This window comes from Oncorhynchus kisutch, unplaced genomic scaffold (genome assembly GCF_002021735.2).
Source record: "Oncorhynchus kisutch isolate 150728-3 unplaced genomic scaffold, Okis_V2 scaffold1052, whole genome shotgun sequence".
NCBI classification, from domain to species: domain Eukaryota; kingdom Metazoa; phylum Chordata; class Actinopteri; order Salmoniformes; family Salmonidae; genus Oncorhynchus; species Oncorhynchus kisutch.
Window position 1 is genome coordinate 17,107 of NW_022262997.1, and position 24,724 is coordinate 41,830.

General features: G+C 43.4%; 1 protein-coding gene across 1 annotated transcript in view; it reads right to left on the bottom strand.

The window, feature by feature from the left end:
• The window catches only part of LOC109876265 (dual specificity mitogen-activated protein kinase kinase 5-like), a 77,649-nt gene that overhangs the window by 12,179 nt on the left and 40,746 nt on the right, over nt 1–24,724 (bottom strand). Inside the window, exons 12-13 of the mRNA XM_031817523.1 lie at nt 2,230–2,291; nt 728–773 (exon numbers count right to left, since the gene is read on the bottom strand). Of these exons, the coding sequence (XP_031673383.1) occupies nt 728–773; nt 2,230–2,291 (108 nt within the window). The remainder of the gene's footprint in view (nt 1–727; nt 774–2,229; nt 2,292–24,724) is intronic.

The window sequence follows — 24,724 nt, forward strand, 5'->3', positions numbered from 1 at the left end:
AGGCTTCTATAGTCTGTAACATGGTAACTCACCATAAGGTTGGTAGGTTTCTATAGTCTGTAACATGGTAACTCACCATAAGGCTTCTATAGTCTGTAACATGGTAACTCACCATAAGGTTGGTAGGTTTCTATAGTCTGTAACATGGTAACTCACCATAAGGTTTCTATAGTCTGTAACATGGTAACTCACCATAAGGTTGGTAGGTTTCTATAGTCTGTAACATGGTAACTCACCATAAGGTTGGTAGGTTTCTATAGTCTGTAACATGGTAACTCACCATAAGGTTGTTAGGTTTCTATAGTCTGTAACATGGTAACTCACCATAAGGTTGTTAGGTTTCTATAGTCTGTAACATGGTAACTCACCATAAGGTTTCTATAGTCTGTAACATGGTAACTCACCATAAGGTTGGTAGGTTTCTATAGTCTGTAACATGGTAACTCACCATAAGGCTTCTATAGTCTGTAACATGGTAACTCACTATAAGGCTTCTATAGTCTGTAACATGGTAACTCACCATAAGGCTTCTATAGTCTGTAACATGGTAACTCACCATAAGGTTGGTAGGTTTCTATAGTCTGTAACATGGTAACTCACCATAAGGCTTCTATAGTCTGTAACATGGTAACTCACCATAAGGTTGGTAGGTTTCTATAGTCTGTAACATGGTAACTCACCATAAGGTTGGTAGGAGGTTTCTATAGTCTGTAACATGGTAACTCACCATAAGGTTGGTAGGAGCAGGCCTCTCTTTGGGGAGTCTCTTCATGCTGAACAGAGAAAACAGCAGTTTTATCACAATGTTGTTTAAGCATACAGAGACATGTTCGAAGGTAAGACTATTTCATTTTGTGGTTCATTACTTACATTTTTCTATAAGTCATTTCCTAATGAGCATTTGTTCCTAATGAGCATCCAAGGACATTACTGACAAACCTGACAAGCCTAATTGCCAGATTGTCCCAATGGTGCTTTTGTTACACTATGAGCTCCACGCAGTGGAAATGCTATGGCTAGTACAGTCTGACAATAAAATGTGTGGACAACCAGTCCATATTCCTCATACGAGGTCTCCTCGATGTTGTGTGTGTGTGTGTTGGCCTACTATCATTTGAACAATAAAGCTGATCAAAACCATCTGCATCAGCACCACTCTAACCACCAGCGCCAGCTCACACACACTAAGTACCCAAACAGTCATTGACCCTGTGTGAGGACCCTGCCAGTCCTGAGAATGAGGAGTGGAGATTCGTCAGGGCGACCTACATAGGGGACTGTGAAGGATTAGTGTGTGGTTCTAGAGAGGCCCGTCTGGAGCTAACCGAGTTACTGTGTGATGAATCACAGCAGGCAGGGACCAGGGACAGGACAGGGACCTCTAAGAATAGCCTGGGAGGTGGCAGTGCCAACCTGGTGCCAGGGCTGGGGCGGGCACGGAGAAGAGAAACAGAGACCTGGCCTGTTTGAGTAAATAAGGCATAGAGATAGGTAAACAACAGCTGGCAGAATGTAGACACACGTACAAGGACATACACATGCAGAAACATACACACACTGTTACGGTCCTGCTTTTGGCCGGTAGGTCAGTCCATTGGGTGTGTTCCCCCTGCTGTGTGTTTATTAGTGAGAGCATTTGGCTAACAGGGGGCCAACAGACCATGGGAGACATGGTCAGTGTAAATATTGTGCTGTGTTGCTGCAGTAAAGAAACAAATCAGAGAGATAATTTGTCCTTCAGGAACGCCTGGTATACTGGGATAAGGCCCTGTGCTTGTTATCCTGTCTCTGCTAGCTGCCCCATTACCACCCAACACCATTATCAGACATAGGAGAGTGGAGGGCACTACAGTGATAATGCATGTCCTACATGAGTCATCAAGTTAAAAAATACAGCCTACTAAATTCATATGAACGATTGCATTTAGTTTACTAAAGACGATGGACTTAAAATAAATTAACATGGTTGAGGTCTGGTCTTTGGCAAATTAAATGGATTCTATCCAATTGTTTAACTTAATTTTTAAGCATATTGAATCTGTTGATGTATTAGGTTTCTGTTTCTAGGTTTATTTCTGTTGGGCTGAAACCAACACATCAAAAGGCTGATATTTGAGAGAGAGCGATAAGGGTTTTCTCATCTAGCTATTTTAAGATGAATCCACTAACTGTAAGTCGCTGTGGATAAGATCATCTGTTAAATGACAAATGTAAAACAAGTTGACTCACCACTGTGTGATGAAGTGGACAAACTTCTGGCTGAACTGACCCACAGGAAGAACAGGAGGCTCCTGGGAGAAACACAAGGACACAACTGAACAACTTAGACAACACAGTATAACAGGGAAGCTTCTAGAAGGTTGTTATGTGATATCAAATCTGTCACTAAAAGCTAAACCCGTTTCTTAATTTTGTTGAAGAGATCCACTTTGATAAACACTACTAATCAACATACGAATAACTTGAACCCAAATTAGAGATTTAATTACACAAATCTAAAAATCCCAATTCTTCACAATCACTGTGTCTAGATCTGTATCCACTGGTTAAGAATACAAAAGCACAATTGGGAGAAACCCCAAACCCTGAACCACATAGAATTCTAGTTATTAAAACACATTTTGCTGAGAAACGCCGACCTTGATAAAGAGGCTATTTCTAAACGCTGCGATACATTGTCCCGTCTTCTTAGTAAAAAGAGGTAGCTGCACCTGAACCCCACCTATTGTTGGACGAGCACAATGGAGTCAAGGAAAATAATCTCCTTTAGGAATCAGTGGGGGGGGGGGGGGGGGGTGAGCACAAGTGTGAGCGGCACTGGTCATCTTCGTTCCGATAAAAATATTAAAGGAGATTTCGCCATGAAAGGCGAAACATTTTACTGTCAGATTGCAACTGTCATTTATTTTACATGAATGCCCTCTAAAGTCTATATTTTAAAGTATATTTCACTTGGCAAAGGCACAGTATAAAATGTGTTTGAGGCATGAATACAAATGAAAACTTTATTATAATCATATTGTGTAGTGTGTTACAGTTTGATAGTCAAACACTATAAGAATCCATTTGAGAACTTTTTCACCCGCTGTGCACTCAACAACCACAGTCAACAACCACAGTCAACAACCACAGTCAACAACCACAGTCAACAACCACAGTCAACAACCACAGTCAGCTAGCCCAGTCAGCTAGCCCAGTCAGCTAGCCCAGTCAACTAGCCCAGTCAGCTAGCCCAGTCAGCTAGCCCAGTCAGCTAGCCCAGTCAGCTAGCCCAGTCAGCTAGCCCAGTCAGCTAGCCCAGTCAGCTAGCCCAGTCAGCTAGCCCAGTCAACTAGCCCAGTCAGCTAGCCCAGTCAACTAGCCCAGTCAGCTAGCCCAGTCAGCTAGCCCTGTCAGCTAGCCCAGTCAACAACCACACTCAGCTAGCCCAGTCAGCTAGCCCAGTCAGCTAGCCCAGTCAGCTAGCCCAGTCAACAACCACAGTCAGCTAGCCCAGTCAGCTAGCCCAGTCAGCTAGCCCAGTCAGCTAGCCCAGTCAGCTAGCCCAGTCAACTAGCCCAGTCAGCTAGTCCAGTCAGCTAGTCCAGTCAGCCAGCCCAGTCAGCTAGCCCAGTCAGCTAGTCCAGTCAGCTAGCCCAGTCAGCTAGCCCAGTCAGCTAGTCCAGTCAGCTAGCCCAGTCAGCTAGCCCAGTCAGCTAGCCCAGTCAACTAGCCCAGTCAACTAGCCCAGTCAGCTAGCCCAGTCAGCTAGTCCAGTCAACTATCCCAGTCAACTAGCCCAGTCAACTACCCCAGTCAACAACCATAATGAACATTGTAGTGAGACAGTCACAGAGGACTGGAGATGGAGAAACCGAAGGAGATGGAGAAACCGAAGGGGATGGAGAAACCGCGGGGGATGGAGAGACCGCGGGGGATGGAGAGACCGCGGGGGATGGAGAGACCGCGGGGGATGGAGAGACCGAAGGGGATGGAGAGACCGCGGGGGATGGAGAGACCGCGGGGGATGGAGAGAGAGACAACTAAAAAGCATGGTAGAGGAGAATTGAGGCCGAAGGGCAGCAACCCAGACCTCTTCAGCCAACAGAATGAAGACATTTAAACTGTCAAGTCAACTGGCTTTAAGCAGCACTCCTACATGTGAGCTGCAAAACAAACATTTCTAAGAGCCAGAAATCAGAATGTGGTTTTATTACGATCCCAGTATTGTCTGAATCAGAATATAAGGAGGAACATTTCCTTTCTTAAGGGCCAAGCCCAACTTCTTCAGTCTCCTGATGTTGAAGAGGCGCTGTTGCGCCTTCTTCACCATGCTGTCTGAACGTGTGTGTGTGTGTGTGAGAATGTGTGGGTATTTCATGTGAATGTGTGTGGAGAGCACAGGCCAGGCCCAGTTGATGTTGTCCAGTAGATGTTGGCCTCCCACCCTCTCGCCTCCCTCTCTCTATAGCTCCTCCCCTCCCTCCCTCCCTCCCTCTATAGCTCCTCAGGTCTTCCCTCTCCCCTCCCTCTATAGCTCCTCCCTCCTCAGCTCTTCCCTCTCCCCTCCCTCTATAGCTCCTCCCTCCCCATCCCTCCTTCTATAGCGCCTCCCTCCCCATCCCTCCCTCTATAGTTCCTCCCTGCCCCTTCATCCCTCCCTCCTCCCTCCATAGCTCCTCCCTGCCTAACTCCTCCCTCCTCATCCATAGCTCCTCCCTCCCTAACCCCTCCATAGCTCCTCCCTCACCCCCCCCCCCCCCCCTTCATCACTCTCTAGGGAGAGTTCTGACTCAATCAACACTGTATCTCTCTCCTATTGACACCAGACTGCACACACCATGCTAAGGGTTGATGGAGAGGGTGGAATGGAAGACTGTGGTTTCTAGAGTGGTGGACAGATGAATTCAGGAGGTGAATTGAAATTCAAATGACCCATCTATGAGAATTTATTACGATGTGATTTTTCACACAATGAAGCTCATCCTGTTGTTCTCTATGCTTTCTAGTGTGCCAAAAGTCTTTATGGAGAAAACAGGGTGAAAAGGGAATTGGAGAGGGAATCTATCTGTTGACAGGAAGTTGCCATGTCACGTCCTCCAAATCGGAGGCTATGCTACATGACTGCTTTGCTAGCGCTGACTGGAATATGTTCCGGGACTCCGCCGATAGCGTCAACGAGCTAATCACCTCCACTACCGGCTTCATTAGGAAATGCATTGTGGACGTTGTCCCCACACTGAAGGTTCTCTGCTTCCCTAATCAAAAGCCCTGGATTAACACAGAGTTTAAAGATAGGGCTACCGCACACAGGGCTACCGCACACAGGGCTATCGCAGCCACCCCGAGGTTATGTCTGAAGACACAAACAAGTACCAGAAGTCCTGCTACGAAGTCTGCAGAGCCATCAAACAATCAAAAGGGCAGTACACTGTAGGAACAAGCTGGAATCTGATGCCCTCTGCATGTGGTAGGGGCTACAGTCCATTACGGATTTACAAAGGAAGACCCAGACGTGATCTGCCCAACGATGCCTCTACCAGATCAACTCAATGGATTTTATGCACGCATCGACAAAAACAACAGCGAGCCGTGCATGAGGGCCCCCGCCAGCCCAGAGGACTGGGTGGTCTCGCTCTCAGAGGCCGATGTGAGTAAGGTCTTTAAATCAGGTCAACACTCAAGGCTGCGGGGCCAGACGGTATTCCAGGGCATGTTCTCAGAGCAGGCTCAGAACAGCTGGCAGGCACATTTTGGGGCTGTTGCTGGGCAACACGGACTTTCAACTCCCTCCAAAGATTTTCTATGGGGTGAGATCTGGAGACTGCCTAGGCCACTCCAGGACCTTGAAATGCTTCTTACGAAGCCACTCCTTCGTTGCCCGGGCAGTGTGTTTGGGATCATTGTCATGCTGAAAGTCCCAGCCACATTTCATCTTCAATGCCCTTGCTGATGGAAGGAGGTTTTCACTCAAAATCTCACCATACATGGCCCCATTCATTCTTTCCTTTACACGGATCAGTTGTCCTGGTCCCTTTGCAGAAAAACAGCCCCAAAGCATGATGTTTCCACCCCCATGCTTCACAGTAGGTATGGTGTTCTTGGATGCAACTCAGCATTCTTTGTCCTCCAAACACAATGAGTTGAGTTTTTACCAAAAAGTTATATTTTGGTTTCATCTGACCATATGACATTCTCCCAATCTTCTTCTGGATCATCCAAATGCGCTCTAGCAAACTTCAGACGGGCCTGGACAACTACTGGCTTAAGCAGGGGGACACGCCTGGCACTGCAGGATTTGAGTCCCTGGCGGCGTAGTGTGTTACTGATGGTAGGCTTTGTTACTTTGGTCCCAGCTCTCTGCAGGTCATTCACTAGGTCCCCCCGTGTGGGTTCTGGGATTTTTGCTCACCGTTCTTGTGATCATTTGGACCCCACGGGGTGAGATCTTGCGTGGAGCCCCAGATCGACGGAGATTATCAGTGGTCTTGTATGTCTACCATTTCCTAATAATTGCTCCCACAGTTGATTTCTTCAAACCAAGCTGCTTACCTATTGCAGATTCAGTCTTCCCAACCTGGTGCAGGTCTACAATTTAGTTTCTGGTGTCCTTTGATCTTGGCCATAGTGGAGTTTGGAGTGTGACTGTTTGAGGTTGTGGACAGGTGTCTTTTATACTGATAACAAGTTCAAACAGGTGCCATTAATACAGGTAACGAGTGGAGGACAGAGGAGGCTCTTAAAGAAGAAGTTACAGGTATGAGAGCCAGAAATCTTGCTTGTTTGTAGGTGACCAAATACTTATTTTCCACCATAATTTGCAAATAAATTTATTAAAAATCCTACAATGTGATTTTCTGGATTTTTTCTCTCTCATTTTGTCTGTCATAGTTGAAGTGTACCTATGATGAAAATTACAGGCCTCTCATCTTTTTAAGTGGGAGAACTTGCACACTTGGTGGCTGACTAAATACTTTTTGCCCCACTGTAGCTATACTGTCCCTGTATATAGCTACTGACCCTGGAACTGTCCCTGTATATAGCTACTGACCCTGGAACTGTTTCTCGTGTGTGTTTTTGGTTTACTTTATAGTACTACTGATATTGATTACTGCATTGTTGGGAAGGAACTCGCAAGAAAGGCTTTTCACTGTACGTGTACAAGTGACAATAAAACTTTAAACTTGAATGTCAAAATAATATCTGTTAATGCGTGTTTGCTTGAGAGAGAAAAGGTAGCCTATAAATGGCCGAGTGACCAAATAAATGTGTAACAGTGCTTGAGCAGCTAGCTTCTTTTGGCTGTACGGCCCACTGGCACACACAGCCCTAAAAAAGGATGTTCAGTCAAAAAGGGGGAGTGAACTGTTTAAATTGATTCTATCCTAGTCCATGTGGGTTTTAGTGACATTATGACGTGCAGCGCTGAACAGTTGAAACTGGATTTTAAAGAGCTGATTAACCTCTCTGCTAGACACTAACAAAACACCCATCATATCTGGCCTTGTGCCCTCTCTGAATCGTGGCATTGAACACTTTAGCAGGATTCTTTCTCTTCACAACTGGCTACGTGATTATTGCACCTCAATGGGTGTAACTTTTGTTGACAATTTCAATACCTTTTGGAAACAAAACACATTTTATAAGGAGGATGGGATCATTTGGGGTCCTGGATCCTTTCACAGCATTATAAGGCTGCGTTGAGACAATGACTCATCAATGACACAAGCCCAGATCAGTTAATCCCTACCATTGTGACGCAGAGTTGTCATAATGCTTCAGCAAATGTACATTACCCCAGGGGCGTTGGTAGACACAATGTAAGTAACCTAATTGATGTGCCTCTAACTGCCCTGAATGCCTCTGCTGATCCTACAGCTGTTGTATGCAGCAATCATGTGTCTATGAACCAGATTTATATTGTTAGCACTGAGGTGGTGTTCCCTAGTAGGAAGTCCAATGTGTGCAGCTCACCCTGCACTAACATAAAAAACATGAGAATGTCTACTTCTGCTAAGCTAAGTAAAGCAATGAAAACAAGCAAGCATCCCAGAAAAGTGCTCAAAATAACCCATGTTAATATATGTAGCTTAATAAGAAACAAGGTTAATGAAATTAATAACTTGCTAGTAACGGATGATTCATATTTTGACTATCTCTGAAACTCACTTAGACAATACCTTTGATGATACAGTGGTAACAATACACGGTTATAACATCTACAGAAAAGACAGGGATGCCAGTGGTGGAGGTGTTGCTGTTAATATTCAGAACCACATTCCTGTAAAGATTAGAGAGGATCTCATGTGAAATACTGTTGAAGTAATATGGCTACAGGTTCATCTGCCTCACCTAAAGCCCATTCTGGTGGGAAGCTGCTATAAGACCAAGTGTTAACAGTCAGTATCTGGATAACATGTGTGAAATGCTTGATAATGTATGTGAGAGGTATATTTTCTGGGTGATTTATATTGACTGGCTTTCATCAAGCTGCCCACTTCAAACTGTAACCAGTGCCTGCAACCTGGTTCAGATTATCAGTCAACCTACCAGGGTAGTTACAAACAGCACATGAATGAAATCATCAACATGTATTACTAATGCTGCAGAAATGTGCTTGAAAGCAGTATCCAGATCCATCGAATGTAGTGATATCAATATAGTAGCCATATCTAGGAAAACCAAAATTCCAAAGGCTGGGCCTAATACAGTGTATAAGAAGTCATACAATACGTTTTGTAGTGATTCCTATGTTGTTGATGTAAAGAATATCTGTTGGTTCATGGTGTGTAATGGTGAGCAAACAGACGTTGCACTTGACATATTTATGAAATTGCTTATCCTAGTTACTAATAAGCATGCACCTGTTAAGAAAATGACTGTACAAACTGTTAAATCCCCGTGGATTGATGAGGAATTTAAAAATTGTATGGTTGAGAGGGATGAGGCAAAAGGAATGGCAAATAAGCCTTGCTGCACAACCAATTGGCAAACAAACTGTAAATTGAGAAATCATGTGACAAAACTAAATAAAAATAACATGAAACTAAACTATGAAACAAAGATAAATGATAAAGAATTATAGTAAAAAGCTTTGAAGCACCTTTAATAAAATGTTGGGAAAAAAGACAAACTCAACTCCATCATTCATTGAATCAGATGGCACATTCATCACAAAACCAACAGATATTTCAAACTACTTTTTTATTGGCAAGATTAGCAAACGTAGGCATAACATGCCAGTAACAAATGCTGACGCTACACATCCAAGTATATCTGACCAAATTACGAAAGACAAGAATTGCAATTTTTTATTCCGTAAAGAAAATGTGGAAGAGATGAAAAAATTATTGTTGTCTATCAACAATTACAAGCCCCCGGGTTCTCACAACTTAGATGGAAAATTACTGAGGTTAATAGTGGGCGATTTTGCAACATCTTAAATTTAAGCCTACTAGAAAGTGTGTGCCACCAGGCTTGGAGGGAACCAAAAGTTATTCCGCTACTTAAGAATAGTAAAGCCCCCTTTACTGGCTCAAAGAGCCAACCAATCAGCCTGTGACCAACCCTTAGTAAACCTTTGGAAAAAATTGTGTTTGACCAGATACAATGCTATTTTACAGTAAACAAATTGACAACAGACTTTCAGCACGCTTATAGGGAAGGCTATTCAACAAGCTTACACAAAGAACTGATGATTGGCTGAGAGAAATTGATGATAAAAAGATTGTGGGGGCTGTTTTGATAAACTTCAGCGCAGCTTTTGACATTATCGATCATTATCTGCTGCTGGAGAAACGTATGTGTTATGGCTTTACACCCCCTGCTATATTGTGGATAAAGAGTTACCTGTCTAACAGAACACAGAGGGTGTTCTTTAATGGAAGCCTCTCAAACATAATCCAGGTAGAATCAGGAATTCCCCAGGGCAGCTGTCTAGGCCCCTTACTTTTTTCAATCTTTACTAACAACATGGCTTTGAGTAAAGCCTGTGTGTCTATGTATGTGGATGACTCAACACTATTCACGTCAGGTACTACAGTGATTGAAATGACTGCAACACTTAACAAAGAGCTGCAGTTAGTTTTAGAATAGGTGGCAAGGAATAAGTTAGTCCTAAATATTTGAAAAACAAAAGCATTGTATTTGGGACAAGTCATTCACTAAACCCTAAACCTCAACTAAATCTTGTAATAAATAATGTGGAAATTGAGCAAGTTGAGGTGACTAAACTGCTTGGAGTAACACTAGATTGTAAACTGTCATGGTCAAAACATATTGATACAAAAGGTGTTAAGATGGGGAGAAATCTGTCCATAGTAAAGCGCTACTCTACGTTCTTAACAACACTATCAACAAGGCAGGTCCTACAGGCCCTAGTTGTCACACCTGGACTACTGTTCAGTCGTGTGGCCAGGTGCCACAAAGAGGGACTTAGGAAACTTGCAATTGGCTCAGAACAGAACAGCACGGCTGGCCTTCAGATGTACACAGAGAGCTAACATTAACAACATGCATGTCAATCTCTCCTGGCTCAAGTGGAGGAGAGATTGACCTCAACACTACTTGTTTTTGTAAGAGGTGTTGGCAAGCTGAATGTACCAAGCGGTCTGTCTAAACTACTAGCACACAGCTAAAACACCCATCCATACCCAACAAGACATGCCACCAGAGGTCACTTCACAGTCCCCAAGTCCAGAACAGACTATGGGAGGTGCACAGTACTACATAGAGCCATGGCTACATGGAACTCTATTCCACAGTACTACATAGAGCCATGGCTACATGGAACTCTATTCCACAGTACTACATAGAGCCATGGCTACATGGAACTCTATTCCACAGTACTACATAGAGCCATGGCTACATGGAACTCTATTCCACAGTACTACATAGAGCCATGGCTACATGGAACTCTATTCCACAGTACTACATAGAGCCATGGCTACATGGAACTCTATTCCACAGTACTACATAGAGCCATGGCTACATGGAACTCTATTCCACAGTACTACATAGAGCCATGGCTACATGGAACTCTATTCCACAGTACTACATAGAGCCATGGCTACATGGAACTCTATTCCACAGTACTACATAGAGCCATGGCTACATGGAACTCTATTCCACAGTACTACATAGAGCCATGGCTACATGGAACTCTATTCCACAGTACTACATAGAGCCATGGCTACATGGAACTCTATTCCACAGTACTACATAGAGCCATGGCTACATGGAACTCTATTCCACAGTACTACATAGAGCCATGGCTACATGGAACAGTTACATCAGGTAACTGATACAATCAGTAGAATCAGATACAAATACACAGTGGGGACTGTGAGGCAACAAACATAGGCACTATACACACACGTACACATGGATTTAGAGTTGTAGATATGTGGTAGTGGAGTATGGGCCTGAGGGAAAAACACTTAGTGTGATGCGAATTCTGTATGTATTTGAATGTTTTTGAAATTGTATAACTGCCTTAATGACATTATGAAGGGAAGAGTAGCTGCTGCCTTGGCTGCTGCTAATGGGGATCCATAATAAATAGCTGCTTTGCTGTTAAAATACCTCTGGGCAGCTGTCCCTATTCCTGACATATCGATCACAAGAACCCAGAAAATGATGATACATGCACCTATTTGAACTAACAAAGGAATGGCTTATTCTAATATCACTCTACTTCCTAGTGCTGCTGCTGCTTGGATGAGTAATATCTCTCTCATACACACACACACACACACACACACACACACACACACACACACACACACACACACACACACACACACACACTACAGGCCAAATGCTTCAGTGGTCACGCCGTTTAGAGAGAGAGAGCGAGCACCAAACAATTTCCCCTGCAGAGTTGTACTGTGTCGCAAACGCTGACACACACACACGAAACAAACATGAATGTGTTGTACAGTACACACACACACACACACACCTGAAAATGCAGACACACACATGCACACACACACTCATGCATGTATTCATGGTCCCAGCTGAGGAGGACAGCGGTAGACTTTGATGTATAGCGTTCTGAGATGAGCATGATGATGAAAGCCACGGTCCCTGTGTGTCTTCTCTCTGACCGCCGTGACACCCCCCCCCCCCCCTCACCACACACACACACACCTCAACCCCCTGTAACACACACACACACAGAGCAGTAAATATACATGTCATTGGCCCAGCGCAATTATCAGGCAAAATGAGATCCGTAATTACAGGGCTAGGGAAATGAAAGCAGGGTTGTTGTTAGTGGAACGCTTTGCTTTGCTGCTCAACAAGTAGAAGAGACAAAGAGATTAATGAAAGAGAGGGACAGCAGGAGCGATGTGTGTATTCATGGAACTGGGAGATTGTCTCCTTCTAGATTTGGTTTTGGAGAATCGAGGCCAAATGTCCTCGTCTGTCCTCCCAAACAGAGGTGAGTTATGTGTGTTTGAAGAGAGAGAGAAAGAGAGAGAGAGAGAGAGAGAGAGGGGATACATGAACAAAAGGTAGTCCAGTAAACTGGTTCAGTAACACACAATCATTTCCCAGCTAATTTCACCCTCTCACCTGAGCCCCAGACTCCCAGCAGTCCCATGGCAACGTGGCGCGGCGTGTGTGTGTGTTGCAGCACTCCTGTTCTCCCCCGAACACACCTCCAGCTACAGCAATATCAATGATCCACTTAAAAGAGCCCCGTTTGTGTGTGTGTGTGTGTGTGTCTAAATCATACAGAGACATTTTCAAATGAAGAGGGATACAGATAACTGGGGACCTTTGATCTCATGCAAATTAATACAAAATATTTCAACCATAACTACTACTGTAGGCCTGACTAGTCATAACTACTACTGTAGGCCTGACTAGTCATAACTACTACTGTAGGCCTGGCTAGTCATAACTACTACTGTAGGCCTGACTAGTCATAACTACTACTGTAGGCCTGGCTAGTCATAACTACTACTGTAGGCCTGACTAGTCATAATTACTACTGTAGGCCAGGCTAGTCATAACTACTACTGTAGGCCTGGCTAGTCATAATTACTACTGTAGGCCAGGCTAGTCATAATTCCTTCTGTAGGCCTGGCTAGTCATAACTACTACTGTAGGCCTGGCTAGTCATAACTACTACTGTAGGCCTGGCTAGTCATAACTACTACTGTAGGCCTGGCTAGTCATAACTACTACTGTAGGCCTGGCTAGTCATAACTACTACTGTAGGCCAGGCTAGTCATAACTAATACTGTAGGCCAGGCTAGTCATAACTACTACTGTAGGCCTGGCTAGTCATAACTACTACTGTAGGCCTGGCAAGTCACAATTGCTACTGTAGGCCTGGCTAGTCATAACTACTACCGGTACTGTAGGTCTAGCTACAGTATTTGGCTGGCACTCAGACAAAACCCACTAGATTTTCTTCTACTTCCTCCATATACCTACTCATCCCTAGTTCTACAGGACCACATTTGCTCTTCATATGAGGGACGGCAAAGACTCCTCCGTCGAGCCCAGGTCACATAGATCCAGTCCAGCCCAGCCCACCCTACCCTGGCCCAATCCAACCCAGCCCATACCGTCCCATTTCTAACCAATCCTAACCCAGCCCATACCGTCCCATTTCTAACCAATCCTAACCCAGCAGGAGCGACAGTGGGAATTGAATACTCCTGGCTCCACCACCTCCTACATGGGTCCCCAATCGTCCCACACTTTCCCATTCCCAGCCGGGCCTCTCCGCTCCTCTTCCCTCATCACCTCTCCTCTTCCCCAATCACCTCTTCCCTCATCACCTCATCTGCTCATCTGCTCTTCGCTCCTCATCACCTCCTCTCCAAGTCCTTGGTCTGCTAGAATGAAGTCCTTGGTCTGCTAGAATGGAGGGTGGTGCTAGCCGCTAGCCCGAGAGCTCCCGCTACCTCTCTCGCTGCCAGGGGAGAGCGGCGAAGGGCGAGGGAGAAAATAGTTTGAGTGATGCCTTCGCCTTGGTGACTAATGAACAGTTCAGCCCGGGTCAACCCATTACAACTGCAAGCGTTTAATTATTAATTACACCCAATCTATACTCTGTAAAGGACAAGCTTGGTATGTTTAATGTGTGGTTGGGGTGTGTGGGGTTGGGCTCTCTCCTGGCATTGTGTTATTAGCGCGTGTCAGTGAGGAGCTGAAGAGGAGAATGGAGACAGAAAGGTCCCTTGTTTTAGGGGGTGAAATGGGGTGCTGCGTGCACACACACACACTGAAGACAAACTATACTGAACAAAAATATAAACACAACACGTAAAGTGTTGGTCCCATGTTTCATGAGTTGAAATAAAAGATCATAGACATTTTCCATACGCACAAAAAAAAGCTTATTTCTCTTAATTTGGTTTACAAATGTGTATATCCCTGTTAGTGAGCATTTCTCCTTTATCCAAGATAATTCATCCACCTGACAGGTGTGGAATATCAAGAAGCATGATCATTACACAGGTGCACCTTCTGCTGGGGACAATAAAAGACCATTCTAAAATGTGCAGTTTTGTCACATAACACAATGCCACAGATGTCTCAAGCATTGAGGCAGTACGCAATTCGCATGCTGACAGCAGGAATGTCCACCAGAGCGGTTGCCATAGAACTTAATGTTAATTTCTCTACCATAAGCCGCCTTCAATATAACTTTAGATCATTTGGCAGTACGTCCATCAGGCCTCACCCACACACACACACACACACGTGTAACCACGCCAACCCAGGGCCTCCACATCCAAACTGTCAGAAACAGGGAAGCTCATCTGCGTACTTCGTCGACCTCACCAGGGTCTTAACCAGACTGCAGTACCACGTCGTAACCTATTTCACAAAATATCCTTGCTGTTGAAATATATCATTCTAGAAAGGATTGCACAGCGCTACATGTAGACTGAGGGGTACACTGCCCTTGACCCTGGTGTGTGTGAGGGTGTGTGTGAGGGTGTGTGTGTGTGTGTGTGTGTGTGGGTGTGTGTGTGTAGGACAGGGAAGTGTGTCAAGGTTCTGGGAACATGTGTTGCTAAGAGTCAGAGGTCAAGGTTAATGCTACATATTGGATGGCCTGACACTCTCTGTGCTCCGTAGACCGGTCATGCTACATTACCTCTGCCAGGTGTGTTTGTGTGTGTGTGTGTGTGTGTGTGTGTGTGTGTGTGTGTATATTAAAGCACTTGAGTGAGAACATCTGAGTGTGTCTCTATATTCACCTTATGTAGCCTGGCAACAAGGGCGCGGCCATATTTGTTGCGATCAACATTCGGCACATTGACACACAAGCAAACCCAGGGAGATGTGGTTAAATATTAATTACAATTGTCAAACTATTAAATATAGAAACCAATTCATCAGGGCACCATTGAAAAAGATGCCCGGCTGAAATGGGATTCCCTGTATAAATAAAGGTTCAATAAAAATGGTGTGTTTTCACATAGTATAAGCACTACGAAGCTAAAGTTGGCCTGTTAGCATTCCTATAGACTTAACATGGTGGGTTAGCTAGTTAGGTATGTGCAGAGTCCTGCCTTTTGGTCCAGTTCTGGAGGCCCTGTGTTTCAGCTGCTACTTCCAGCATTAGTGTTGCTGCAGGTAGAAAATCCTAGGAAATGTTCTGTAATTGACCCAATGTCTCCAATCCAATCAATTGTTTCCGTTTTGCCACGCGTGTGTTTTGAGGGATAACTATTTTGTGGTGATTCAACAGCGCTCTTTGCTTCACGCTGATGTTCTCTAACGGGGGTCATCGGAAGTTGTACAACGGCTCCATTAGGGGCAGTTAAATGGCAGGAAAGGAAACCAAGCATAAACGTATAAAGAAAAATACCAGGGAATTGAAGATCAGAGTATTGACTGAAATAAAAGTGTGTCAAACAACTCCGCTGGGATGCTCGTTGCAAATGTCAATAATATATTCTGTAAAACCTGCTACCTTAAGAGTACAAAAGAAAATGCAGAATAGACCGCCATCAGAAACAAATGTCAATAATATATTCTGTAAAACCTGCTACCTTAAGAGTACAAAAGAAAATGCACAATAGACCGCCATCAGAAACAAATGTCAATAATATATTCTGTAAAACCTGCTACCTTAAGAGTACAAAAGAAAATGCAGAATAGACCGCCATCAGAAACAAATGTCAATAATATATTCTGTAAAACCTGCTACCTTAAGAGTACAAAAGAAAATGCAGAATAGACCGCCATCAGAAACAAAGTAACAAAAAGCTTGTAAAAGAGATCTGGCTGAAGAAGTAACAGCTGTTTGGGCTGATACAATATAGTAAGCTTCCTCCCAGTATCTTCTATCCCTGGCCTGTGTGTGAGAAACTATAAATAGAAATCATTTTAAAACAACTAAAACTACATTTAAAAAAACAATCAATTCAGGTCTGAAAACCAACTGAAACTAAACTTCAAATAAAATAAAAATCAGAAAACGAATAGAAATAAAAACAAAACTATAATAACCTTTGAGAACAACTTGAGGCAGCAATGGGTCAATGTGGGTCAATGTGGGTCAATGTGGGTCAATGTGGGTCTATCAATGTGTGGGTCAATGTGGGTCAATGTGGGTCAATGTGTGTCTATCAATGGGTGGGTCAATGTGGGTCTATCAATGTGTGGGTCAATGTGGGTCAATGTGTGTCTATCAATGGGTGGGTCAATGTGGGTCTATCAATGGGTGGGTCAATGTGTGGGTCAATGTGGGTCTATCAATGTGTGGGTCAATGTGTGTCTATCAATGTGTGGGTCAATGTGGGTCTATCAATGTGTGGGTCAATGTGTGTCTATCAATGTGTGGGTCAATGTGTGTCTATCAATGTGTGTCTATCAATGTGGGTCTATCAATGTGTGTCTATCAATGTGGGTCTATCAATGTGTGGGTGGGTCAATGTGTGGGTCAATGTGGGTCTATCAATGTGTGTCTATCAATGTGGGTCTATCAATGTGTGTCTATCAATGTGGGTCTATCAATGTGTGGGTGGGTCAATGTGTGGGTCAATGTGGGTCTATCAATGTGTGGGTCTATCAATGTGTGGGTGGGTCAATGTGTGGGTCTATCAATGTGTGTCTATCAATGTGTGTCTATCAATGTGGGTCTATCAATGTGTGGGTGGGTCAATGTGTGGGTCAATGTGGGTCTATCAATGTGGGTCTATCAATGTGTGTGTGTATCAATGTGTGGGTATATCAATGTGTGGGTCAATGTGGGTCTATCAATGTGTGGGTCTATCAATGTGTGGGTCTATCAATGTGTGGGTATCAATGTGTGGGTCTATCAATGTGTGGGTATCAATGTGTGGGTCTATCAATGTGTGGGTCTATCAATGTGTGGGTCTATCAATGTGTGGGTCTATCAATGTGTGGGTATCAATGTGTGGGTCAATGTGTGGGTCTATCAATGTGTGGGTCTATCAATGTGTGGGTCTATCAATGTGGGTCTATCAATGTGTGGGTATCAATGTGTGGGTATCAATGTGTGGGTCAATGTGGGTCTATCAATGTGTGGGTCTATCAATGTGTGGGTCTATCAATGTGTGGGTCTATCAATGTGTGGGTCTATCAATGTGGGTCTATCAATGTGTGGGTCTATCAATGTGGGTCTATCAATGTGTGGGTCTATCAATGTGGGTCTATCAATGTGTGGGTCTATCAATGTGGGTCTATCAATGTGTGGGTATCAATGTGTGTGTTTCAATGTGTGTGTATCAATGTGTGGGTCTATCAATGTGGGTCTATCAATGTGTGGGTATCAATGTGTGTGTTTCAATGTGTGTGTATCAATGTGTGGGTCTATCAATGTGTGGGTCTATCAATGTGTGGGTCTATCAATGTGTGGGTATCAATGTGTGTGTATCAATGTGGGTCTATCAATGTGTGTGTATCAATGTGTGGGTCTATCAATGTGTGTGTATCAATGTGTGGGTCTATCAATGTGTGTGTATCAATGTGTGGGTCTATCAATGTGTGTGTGTATCAATGTGTGGGTCTATCAATGTGTGTCTATCAATGTGGGTCTATCAATGTGTGGGTGGGTCAATGTGTGGGTCAATGTGGGTCTATCAATGTGTGGGTCTATCAATGTGTGGGTGGGTCAATGTGTGGGTCTATCAATGTGTGTCTATCAATGTGTGTCTATCAATGTGGGTCTATCAATGTGTGGGTGGGTCAATGTGTGGGTCAATGTGGGTCTATCAATGTGGGTCTATCAATGTGTGTGTGTATCAATGTGTGGGTATATCAATGTGTGGGTCAATGTGGGTCTATCAATGTGTGGGTCTATCAATGTGTGGGTCTATCAATGTGTGGGTATCAATGTGTGGGTCTATCAATGTGTGGGTCTATCGATGTGTGGGTCTATCAATGTGTGGGTCTATCAATGTGTGGGTCTATCAATGTGTGGGTATCAATGTGTGGGTATCAATGTGTGGGTCAATGTGTGGGTCTATCAATGTGTGGGTCTATCAATGTGGGTCTATCAATGTGTGGGTATCAATGTGTGGGTATCAATGTGTGGGTCAATGTGGGTCTATCAATGTGTGGGTCTATCAATGTGTGGGTCTATCAATGTGTGGGTCTATCAATGTGGGTCTATCAATGTGTGGGTCTATCAATGTGGGTCTATCAATGTGTGGGTCTATCAATGTGGGTCTATCAATGTGTGGGTCTATCAATGTGGGTCTATCAATGTGTGGGTATCAATGTGTGTGTTTCAATGTGTGTGTATCAATGTGTGGGTCTATCAATGTGGGTCTATCAATGTGTGGGTATCAATGTGTGTGTTTCAATGTGTGGGTCTATCAATGTGTGGGTCTATCAATGTGTGGGTCTATCAATGTGTGGGTATCAATGTGTGTGTATCAATGTGTGGATATCAATGTGTGTGTATCAATGTGTGGGTATCAATGTGTGTGTATCAATGTGTGTGTATCAATGTGTGGGTATCAATGTGTGTGTCTATCAATGTGTGGGTCTATCAATGTGTGTGTATCAATGTGTGGGTCTATCAATGTGTGTGTATCAATGTGTGGGTCTATCAATGTGTGTGTATCAATGTGTGGGTCTATCAATGTGTGTGTGTATCAATGTGTGGGTCTATCAATGTGTGGGTCTATCAATGTGTGTGTATCAATGTGTGTGTATCAATGTGTGGGTCTATCAATGTGTGGGTGTTTCAATGTGTGGGTATCAATGTGTGTGTATCAATGTGTGGGTATCAATGTGTGGGTATCAATGTGTGGGTATCAATGTGTGTGTATCAATGTGTGTGTATCAATGTGTGTGTCTATCAATGTGTGGGTCTATCAATGTGTGTGTATCAATGTGTGGGTCTATCAATGTGTGTGTATCAATGTGTGGGTCTATCAATGTGTGTGTATCAATGTGTGGGTCTATCAATGTGTGTGTATCAATGTGTGGGTCTATCAATGTGTGTGTGTATCAATGTGTGGGTCTATCAATGTGTGGGTCTATCAATGTGTGGGTCTATCAATGTGTGGGTCTATCAATGTGTGGGTATCAATGTGTGTGTATCAATGTGTGTGTATCAATGTGTGGGTCTATCAATGTGTGGGTCTATCAATGTGTGGGTATCAATGTGTGTGTATCAATGTGTGTGTATCAATGTGTGGGTATCAATGTGTGGGTCTATCAATGTGTGGGTCTATCAATGTGTGGGTCTATCAATGTGTGGGTCTATCAATGTGTGGGTCTATCAATGTGTGGGTCTATCAATGTGTGTGTATCAATGTGTGTGTATCAATGTGTGTGTATCAATGTGTGTGTATCAATGTGTGGGTCTATCAATGTGTGGGTCTATCAATGTGTGTGGGTCTATCAATGTGTGGGTCTATCAATGTGTGTGGGTCTATCAGTGTGTGGGTCTATCAATGTGTGGGTCTATCAATGTGTGGGTCTATCAATGTGTGTGTATCAATGTGTGTGTGTGTATCAATGTGTGTGGGTCTATCAATGTGTGGGTCTATCAATGTGTGGGTCTATCAATGTGTGGGTGGGTCAATGTGTGGGTCAATGTGGGTCTATCAATGTGTGTCTATCAATGTGGGTCTATCAATGTGTGTCTATCAATGTGGGTCTATCAATGTGTGGGTGGGTCAATGTGTGGGTCAATGTGGGTCTATCAATGTGTGTGTGTATCAATGTGTGGGTCTATCAATGTGTGGGTCAATGTGGGTCTATCAATGTGTGGGTCTATCAATGTGTGGGTATCAATGTGTGGGTCTATCAATGTGTGGGTCTATCAATGTGTGGGTATCAATGTGTGGGTATCAATGTGTGTGTATCAATGTGTGGGTATCAATGTGTGTGTATCAATGTGTGTGTATCAATGTGTGGGTATCAATGTGTGGGTATCAATGTGTGTGTATCAATGTGTGTGTTTCAATGTGTGTGTATCAATGTGTGGGTATCAATGTGTGTGTATCAATGTGTGTGTATCAATGTGTGGGTATCAATGTGTGTGTCTATCAATGTGTGGGTCTATCAATGTGTGGGTCTATCAATGTGTGTGTATCAATGTGTGGGTCTATCAATGTGTGTGTATCAATGTGTGGGTCTATCAATGTGTGTGTGTATCAATGTGTGGGTCTATCAATGTGTGGGTCTATCAATGTGTGGGTCTATCAATGTGTGGGTCTATCAATGTGTGGGTCTATCAATGTGTGGGTGTTTCAATGTGTGGGTATCAATGTGTGTGTATCAATGTGTGGGTATCAATGTGTGTGTATCAATGTGTGGATATCAATGTGTGTGTATCAATGTGTGGGTATCAATGTGTGTGTATCAATGTGTGGGTATCAATGTGTGTGTCTATCAATGTGTGGGTCTATCAATGTGTGTGTATCAATGTGTGGGTCTATCAATGTGTGTGTATCAATGTGTGGGTCTATCAATGTGTGTGTATCAATGTGTGGGTCTATCAATGTGTGTGTATCAATGTGTGGGTCTATCAATGTGTGTGTGTATCAATGTGTGGGTCTATCAATGTGTGGGTCTATCAATGTGTGGGTCTATCAATGTGTGTGTATCAATGTGTGTGTATCAATGTGTGGGTCTATCAATGTGTGGGTGTTTCAATGTGTGGGTATCAATGTGTGTGTATCAATGTGTGGGTATCAATGTGTGGGTATCAATGTGTGTGTATCAATGTGTGTGTATCAATGTGTGGGTCTATCAATGTGTGGGTCTATCAATGTGTGTGTATCAATGTGTGGGTCTATCAATGTGTGTGTATCAATGTGTGGGTCTATCAATGTGTGTGTATCAATGTGTGGGTCTATCAATGTGTGTGTATCAATGTGTGGGTCTATCAATGTGTGTGTGTATCAATGTGTGGGTCTATCAATGTGTGTGTGTATCAATGTGTGTGGGTCTATCAATGTGTGGGTCTATCAATGTGTGTGTATCAATGTGTGTGTGTGTATCAATGTGTGTGTATCAATGTGTGGGTCTATCAATGTGTGGGTCTATCAATGTGTGTGTATCAATGTGTGTGTATCAATGTGTGTGTATCAATGTGTGTGTATCAATGTGTGGGTCTATCAATGTGTGGGTCTATCAATGTGTGGGTATCAATGTGTGTGGGTCTATCAATGTGTGGGTCTATCAATGTGTGGGTCTATCAATGTGTGTGGGTCTATCAATGTGTGGGTCTATCAATGTGTGGGTCTATCAATGTGTGGGTCTATCAATGTGTGTGTTTCAATGTGTGGGTCTATCAATGTGTGTGTATCAATGTGTGTGTATCAATGTGTGTGTGTGTATCAATGTGTGTGGGTCTATCAATGTGTGGGTCTATCAATGTGTGTGGGTCTATCAGTGTGTGGGTCTATCAATGTGTGGGTCTATCAATGTGTGGGTCTATCAATGTGTGTGTATCAATGTGTGTGTGTGTATCAATGTGTGTGGGTCTATCAATGCGTGGGTCTATCAATGTGTGTGGGTCTATCAATGTGTGTGGGTCTATCAATGTGTGTGTGTGTATCAATGTGTGTGGGTCTATCAATGTGTGTGTGTGTATCAATGTGTGTGGGTCTATCAATGTGTGTGTGTGTGTGTATCAATGTGTGTGTGTGTATCAATGTGTGTGGGTCTATCAATGTGTGGGTCTATCAATGTGTGTGTGTCTATCAATGTGTGGGTCTATCAATGTGTGTGTGTCTATCAATGTGTGGGTCTATCAATGTGTGTGTGTCTATCAATGTGTGTGGGTCTATCAATGTGTGGGTCTATCAATGTGTGGGTCTATCAATGTGTGTGTGTCTATCAATGTGTGGGGTCTATCAATGTGTGGGTCTATCAATGTGTGGGTCTATCAATGTGTGGGTCTATCAATGTGTGGGTCTATCAATGTGTGGGTCTATCAATGTGTGTGTGTCTATCAATGTGTGTGTGTCTATCAATGTGTGGGTCTATCAATGTGTGTGTGTCTATCAATGTGTGGGTCTATCAATGTGTGTGTGTCTATCAATGTGTGGGTCTATCAATGTGTGTGTGTCTATCAATGTGTGTGTGTCTATCAATGTGTGGGTCTATCAATGTGTGGGTCTATCAATGTGTGGGTCTATCAATGTGTGTGTATCAATGTGTGTGTATCAATGTGTGGGTCTATCAATGTGTGTGTATCAATGTGTGTGTGTGTATCAATGTGTGTGTGTGTATCAATGTGTGTGGGTCTATCAATGTGTGTGGGTCTATCAATGTGTGTGGGTCTATCAATGTGTGTGTATCAATGTGTGTGTGTGTATCAATGTGTGTGGGTCTATCAATGTGTGGGTCTATCAATGTGTGTGGGTCTATCAATGTGTGTGGGTCTATCAATGTGTGTGTGTATCAATGTGTGTGGGTCTATCAATGTGTGTGTGTGCATCAATGTGTGTGTGTGTATCAATGTGTGTGGGTCTATCAATATGTGTGTGTGTATCAATGTGTGTGGGTCTATCAATGTGTGTGGGTCTATCAATGTGTGGGTCTATCAATGTGTGTGTGTCTATCAATGTGTGTGTGTCTATCAATGTGTGGGTCTATCAATGTGTGGGTCTATCAATGTGTGTGTGTCTATCAATGTGTGTGTGTCTATCAATGTGTGTGGGTCTATCAATGTGTGGGTGTATCAATGTGTGTGTGTGTATCAATGTGTGTGTGTGTATCAATGTGTGTGTGTGTATCAATGTGTGTGGGTCTATCAATGTGTGGGTCTATCAATGTGTGTGGGTCTATCAATGTGTGGGACTATCAATGTGTGGGTCTATCAATGTGTGGGTGTATCAATGTGTGTGTATCAATGTGTGTGTATCAATGTGTGGGTCTATCAATGTGTGTGTATCAATGTGTGTGTATCAATGTGTGGGTCTATCAATGTGTGTGTATCAATGTGTGTGTGTATCAATGTGTGTGTGTGTATCAATGTGTGTGTGTGTGTATCAATGTGTGTGTCTATCAATGTGTGTGGGTCTATCAATGTGTGGGTCTATCAATGTGTGTGTATCAATGTGTGTGTGTGTATCAATGTGTGTGGGTCTATCAATGTGTGGGTCTATCAATGTGTGTGGGTCTATCAATGTGTGTGGGTCTATCAATGTGTGTGTGTGTATCAATGTGTGTGGGTCTATCAATGTGTGTGTGTGTGTATCAATGTGTGTGGGTCTATCAATGTGTGTGTGTGTATCAATGTGTGTGGGTCTATCAATGTGTGGGTCTATCAATGTGTGTGTGTCTATCAATGTGTGTGTGTCTATCAATGTGTGGGTCTATCAATGTGTGGGTCTATCAATGTGTGGGTCTATCAATGTGTGTGTGTCTATCAATGTGTGTGTGTCTATCAATGTGTGTGGGTCTATCAATGTGTGGGTCTATCAATGTGTGGGTCTATCAATGTGTGTGTGTCTATCAATGTGTGGGTCTATCAATGTGTGTGTGTCTATCAATGTGTGGGTCTATCAATGTGTGTGTGTCTATCAATGTGTGTGGGTCTATCAATGTGTGGGTCTATCAATGTGTGTGTATCAATGTGTGGGTCTATCAATGTGTGTGTATCAATGTGTGTGTATCAATGTGTGGGTCTATCAATGTGTGTGTATCAATGTGTGTGTGTGTATCAATGTGTGTGGGTCTATCAATGTGTGGGTCTATCAATGTGTGTGGGTCTATCAATGTGTGTGGGTCTATCAATGTGTGTGTGTATCAATGTGTGTGGGTCTATCAATGTGTGTGTGTGCATCAATGTGTGTGTGTGTATCAATGTGTGTGGGTCTATCAATGTGTGTGTGTGTATCAATGTGTGTGGGTCTATCAATGTGTGTGGGTCTATCAATGTGTGGGTCTATCAATGTGTGTGTGTCTATCAATGTGTGTGTGTCTATCAATGTGTGTGTGTCTATCAATGTGTGTGTGTCTATCAATGTGTGGGTCTATCAATGTGTGGGTCTATCAATGTGTGTGTGTCTATCAATGTGTGTGTGTCTATCAATGTGTGTGGGTCTATCAATGTGTGGGTGTATCAATGTGTGTGTGTGTATCAATGTGTGTGTGTGTGTATCAATGTGTGTGGGTCTATCAATGTGTGGGTCTATCAATGTGTGTGGGTCTATCAATGTGTGGGACTATCAATGTGTGGGTCTATCAATGTGTGGGTGTATCAATGTGTGTGTATCAATGTGTGTGTATCAATGTGTGGGTCTATCAATGTGTGTGTATCAATGTG